Raw genomic sequence first — 5,559 nt, forward strand, 5'->3', positions numbered from 1 at the left:
ACTTGAGATGGTCACTCTGGAGTTGCAATGTTTTATGTTCGTTAGGTGTTAACAAAAGCAGGAACCCTGGCTGTCTGCTGGTAGGGGTGGGAAGGAGCAACAGCTCACTCTGAGAATGTCTAACACCAACTGAGAGCTGAATCCTTTAAGAAGTCTCAAATCGCTCAAAGAGTCAATACAAATCTGAGACAATACTGTCAAGCTTCACATAGCCAATATGACCAGTAGGAAGCACTGCTATACCAGCGGGACGAAGAGCAGTGCCTTTTACCTACAGATTCTGACCCACGTGATGGGCCTCTGCCCAAACAACTAGGGAGCCAAGTTAAGGGAGGCAGAAAGGCAAACCCAGCGACCAGGGAGTTCTCAGGTGAATTACCCACCAGTTCCTCTTGTCCTTATGGGTGATGGCGACCCACACGGCCTCTCCTCCTCGCTGCATCTGCTCCCCCATGGTGTCATTGCAGAGCAGGGTAAAGCCAGTCAGCTGGTTCTGGCGGGCACTGTGGACATCTGTAAAGCAGAAAAACAGGACCGGAAAGAATTCACACCAGCCATGACTGCCTCTTACCACCTGACCAGTAGGAAGCACCGCTATACCAGCGGGACGAAGAGCAGTGCCTTTTACCTACAGATTCTGACCCACGTGATGGGCCTCTGCCCAAACAACTAGGGAGCCAAGTTAAGGGAGGCAGAAAGGCAAACCCAGCGACCAGGGAGTTCTCAGGTGAATTACCCACCAGTTCCTCTTGTCCTTATGGGTGATGGCGACCCACACGGCCTCTCCTCCTCGCTGCATCTGCTCCCCCATGGTGTCATTGCAGAGCAGGGTAAAGCCAGTCAGCTGGTTCTGGCGGGCACTGTGGACATCTGTAAAGCAGAAAAACAGGACCGGAAAGAATTCACACCAGCCATGACTGCCTCTTCCCACCTATTCTGCAGTCCCATCAGAGCACAGCCAGGACTTTGCTGCTGAGGTGGGTGTACAGGTTGTTCCACCTGCAGGGAAAAGTAGAGATATCACTGGGGACCGAGACAGAGCGAACAGCCATAGGAACTGGGAGATGTTGGGCAGGCTTAGCCTGGAGGTCTGTATGGAACAGGGTGGTCTTATGGTCTCTCTGTCTGCCCCTCTGAGGCAAGCTGGCACCTTCCCAGAAGACCTCAAGGTGCACCATGCAACTAGAGGATAGGAGGAAAAGCCTCGCTGTGCAGTGGAGCCCCAGAGACCTCAGTGCTTACAGTTTGTCATGGAAATGATCAAAAAAGTTCTAGGTCTGTCCCATCAGCCCTGTGGAGGCCATTACTGACCAGAGCTGGCTGTGCTCTGTGGGCTGGTCTGAATGGCCCTACTGGGGCCACAGAGCACTGGCTGCTCTGTAGCCCTACTCTAATTCCTTAAAAAGTAAACATCCCTGAAACCATTGATGCCAGTTATTCCCATGGCAATCTCAGCAGAAGCTGCAAGGGAAACTTGCTCAGCCACAGAGGGATCTGGCTGGGCCCGTCATTCAGAACAGCTGGGGCCATCGGGCAGTCACCACATCCTGCCATTGCAGGCACCATACCCTGAGTAACCTGTGGTCTTTGGCCTACAGGTTGCTCTTGTCACACCTCATCCTGTGCTGAGGTCAGTGGTGTGGTGGAGGACAGCTCCCGTACACTGTCACATCTGGCTATGCATAGCTCCCTGTCTCCTTGCCCAGCACAGCTCCCACAGGCCCTTAGCAAGCAATGCAACCTCTGGCAGGGCTCTACCCTGCCCTACCTCTCTGCCCTGAGACGGTGCCTTAAGCTGCACGCCGCCTGGTACAGAGAACGGAGGGGACTTCAGGGAGCAGCACGTTCTCATTCTGCTGTTGTACAGCACCCCATTACCTTCCCCGTGCAGGGTACATCTGGCTGGATCAACCACTTTATTGAGAATAGCCCCAAAAACTTCATAGCCACAACACTGCCCTGCCCTCTCCTGGGGAGAGAACTGGATCCCATCGTCCACGCTGGGGTGAGTGTTGTAAGCAATGCTGTTCAGCTTTGACAGCCGGCTCGCCACCACCCCTTTGGTGATGAGGATCTCCAGGTCTGAGCCGCTGGTCAGCAAATGCTCTGTGAATTCCATGCCTGTCCTCATGTCCTGCAGCAGCTGCTGCAGCTGGGCCTTCTGCAAGTGCAGCAGATTTTCCTTCTGCACCTTCAAGTCCTCCAGCTGCTTCAACAGCCGGTCCCGGTGCTCTTCAATCACTTTCACATAACCACTAGCAAACAGAGAGATCTCTGTGGCCACAGCCTCTGCGCGGCTGCGGACGGCACTGCCCATGTCATCAATCTGGCTCAGCGCATCTTCTAGGGTGCCCATGTGCTGCTGGGTGCTTTTCAACAGCTCCCGCAGAGCGTGCCCATGCCTGTGGATGACATTGCCAGTGAAGTCACAGGGGTGCTGCCGATGCCTGTCTACAACGCAATCCCGGCACACCGGCTGGTCACACTGCTCGCAGAACAGCCTTAGCTCCTCTGTGGGATGGGAAGGGCAGAAGAGAGGCTTCCCTGCCTGGCTGCAATGCTTGGTTTTCTCCAGCTCTGTCACAGCATGAGAGGCCGTCTTCTTCTGTCTCCTAGAAGGGAAGAACCACCTGTCACTTTATGCATGTTGGATATGAAATATCAAACATCTGACACCCCTTGCGAATGCCAGTCTGTACAGACTGCAAGTCACAGTGTGCACCACTCCCTCCTGTCTCCACTGAAATCCACTCTGCATGACGGGACTTGTGGTCTCCTGGGGACAAAAGAGGACAGCATCTGCAAGCAGCTCATTAGAGGCTGCTTGCAGGCTCCTCACATGCAGTCAGCACTATTTTCAGACACAATAATCGTGTGCCTCACCATGGCCACACACACATGTGCAGGCTGTCAGGCTGCTGCTGCCAGCAGCCCCTTACTGGAGCCTGACAGAAGTGGGATAGCTGCAACTGTCCCCAGAGTGCACAGTGACAAAGGCAGCAGGAGGATGGTAAGCCCCGCAAAGTGAGAGCTGGCAGCAGGTGTCTCAAAACTGAATCGCTCACTGACAGGCACTTCTGGAGAGGAGTGGTAGGTCTCAGGCTCTTCAGCCATCAACCAGCAATTTTCTCCAGCTTTAAATTTGCTGATAAAATGAGTTCTAATGTCCCTTAGAGGGATATTCAGGCCACAGCCAGAAGACAGTGTGTGGTAAAACATTTAATATTTCAGAAGTCAAACTCCATTCCTTGTGGCTGACAGGTTAGGTCCTGCTCAGAGACCAAGGATGCGACACAAAGAACCTGTTACGACCTAGACATCCACCATGTCACAGGGCAGCACTAGAATATTTCCAGTTCATGCTACTCTGGACACTGGGAGCTAGTTATTAAGCAGGATATAAAAGCCTTCTCTCCCACACTAATGACTCTGGCAGTTGTGATGGGAGTTCCAAGCCATAAGCAAAGAAATACTCCGAGGACCAAGCTCTATAGAGAGGCTCTTGCAACACAAAGCAACCTCATTGCAGGGCAGGACATGGCCCTTACACTATTCCTTTTGCATCCTACTGATCTATCTACCTTGTGTCGAGAACACTTTCAAAGCCTTCTAGCATTATTTGCATAACAGTCTTCAAATCTATACTTTCCTGACTTCAACCTATTCCAAGGAGCACAGCAGTGGCACTCAGATCCTTAGAAATCTTCCCTGCATACCAGGAAATCATCTCAAAATGGTTTTCCTTGGCCCTTGTTCTGCTTTGCCATCAACTAAATCAGGTGCAAGTCTTGCAAGTGGGGTACAAAAATTGTATCACTAAATAATGCAGGAAGCAGGTCATCGAGACAAATTTTCTACTGCTTTATACCTTCTGCAGTTATTCCTGCCAGTGCAGCAGGCTTCTATTCAAGGTCTCTCTTCAGCAGCTTGCACGTGGTATGAGGCATTAGCTAATTGGAATGGTATGCTGAAAATCACAGCCCAGAGCAGAAAGGTAACCAAGAGTCTGAGCCATTTTACCACAGGTACCAGTATCTGCAGGGGGGCAGGGCAGCAGGGAACGTGCCTCAGTTCTTTCTGGGGAAAGAATTTGCTAATCAAGTGGAAAGGAGCAGCAAACATGGAGGGAATAGTCTGAGCTGATTAACCCAGGCCAAGAGGCTTCCCTGGCTAGTGTTACTGAGTGTTTTTCAGACCCTGCCTGTCATGTCCTTGCTTCAGAGGGCCATTCAGTCTTCCTATCACTTTTCTTTCACCATGCTGCCTGTCCTTTGCCCTGCTCACTGGCCACTGTGGCCAACTCCTCTTCTGCTCCTTCCTCTGTCACAGTCATCTCTGCTTCCTGCCTTACTGACATGACCCTCTCTGAGGTACACAGCTCTTTTCTGCTGTCACTTTTCCAGTTCTCCAACAGAACTGAACCCTGCAACATCAGGCATGCTGCAAAGCGATAGTGTTCCTGCTGTAGGCTCCCAGCCTCAGAGAAATGCTGAAAATGCACATAAGATACATGGATTCATCAGTTAACAGGCAAGCACACGGGTCAATCACCAGGAGGTAGCAACCACAGCAGGCAGGCTAGTGTCAGGACTTCCACTTACCTCCTTTCACTTCACCAAAGGTGCCTTTGCACATACACACAGCAAACTTTTCTGGAGGTAGAAGGAGGTAGACAGCAGATAAACTTCCCTATTTTCCCTTGGGACACGTGCCTTCTCCAAAGCAGCACAGCACAGCACAACACACAAGGCTCTCATCGTGCTAGCACTCTGCCCACAGCCACACTCCTTGCATTGCTGTCAGTCTCCCTGCCCAGTGATGATAAACTGAGATGCAAACTAGCAAATGGGCACGGCCAGCAGCAAAGGATGGCCTGATTTCAGACTTAACGGCCTCACCTGAACAGGGCTGACTGACCTACGGCTAGCAGCTTCCCAGTCCCCATCCGAGTACAGAGCATCATGCAGAGAGGATAAAAACCCAACAGGGATTGAACAAACTGTCCTGCACCCGGGTCGGGAAAATCCCTCCTATCAACACAGGATGGGGGATGAAGGGATTGGGAGCAGCCCTGCCGAGAAGGACTTGGGGGTACAGCTGGGTGAAAGGCTGGACATGAGGCAACAATGTGCACTCACAGCCCAGATAGCTTCTGTATCCTGGGCTGCATCAAAAGCGGCATGGCCAGCAGGTCAAGGGAGGTGACTCTGTCCCTCTGCTCCACTCTGGTGAGACCCCGCCTGGAGTTCTGTGTCCAGCTCTGGAGTCCTCAGCACAGGAAAGACATGGGCCTGTTAGAGTGGGTTCAGGGGAGGGCCACAAAGGTGATCAGGGGGATGGAGCACCTCTGCTATGAGGACAGGCTGAGGGAATTAGAGATGTTCAGCCCAGAGAAGAGCAGGCCCTGGGGAGACCTTATTGCGGCCTTTCAGCACTTCCAAGAGGCTTCTAAGAAAGACGGGGACAATCTTTTTAGCAGGCTGTGTTGCAGCAGGACAAGGGGTGACGGTTTCAAACTAAAAGAGGGAAGATTTAGACCAGATATAAGGAAGAAATTTT

At 52.0% G+C, this 5,559-nt stretch overlaps 1 protein-coding gene across 1 annotated transcript; it reads right to left on the reverse strand.

Annotated features, from left to right (window-relative positions):
- Nucleotides 1–383: 383 nt before the first annotated feature.
- Nucleotides 384–2,612, reverse strand: TRIM45 (tripartite motif containing 45; the record flags this gene model as incomplete). Its single annotated transcript, XM_010133889.1, has 3 exons — nucleotides 384–503; nucleotides 741–870; nucleotides 1,879–2,612. Coding segments are annotated over 3 exons (984 nt in total), but the record flags the coding sequence as incomplete, so codon positions are not given.
- Nucleotides 2,613–5,559: the final 2,947 nt, after the last annotated feature.

The sequence above is a fragment of the Buceros rhinoceros genome, unplaced genomic scaffold, assembly GCF_000710305.1.
Source record: "Buceros rhinoceros silvestris isolate BGI_N320 unplaced genomic scaffold, ASM71030v1 scaffold31853, whole genome shotgun sequence".
Taxonomy (NCBI): Eukaryota; Metazoa; Chordata; class Aves; order Bucerotiformes; family Bucerotidae; genus Buceros; species Buceros rhinoceros.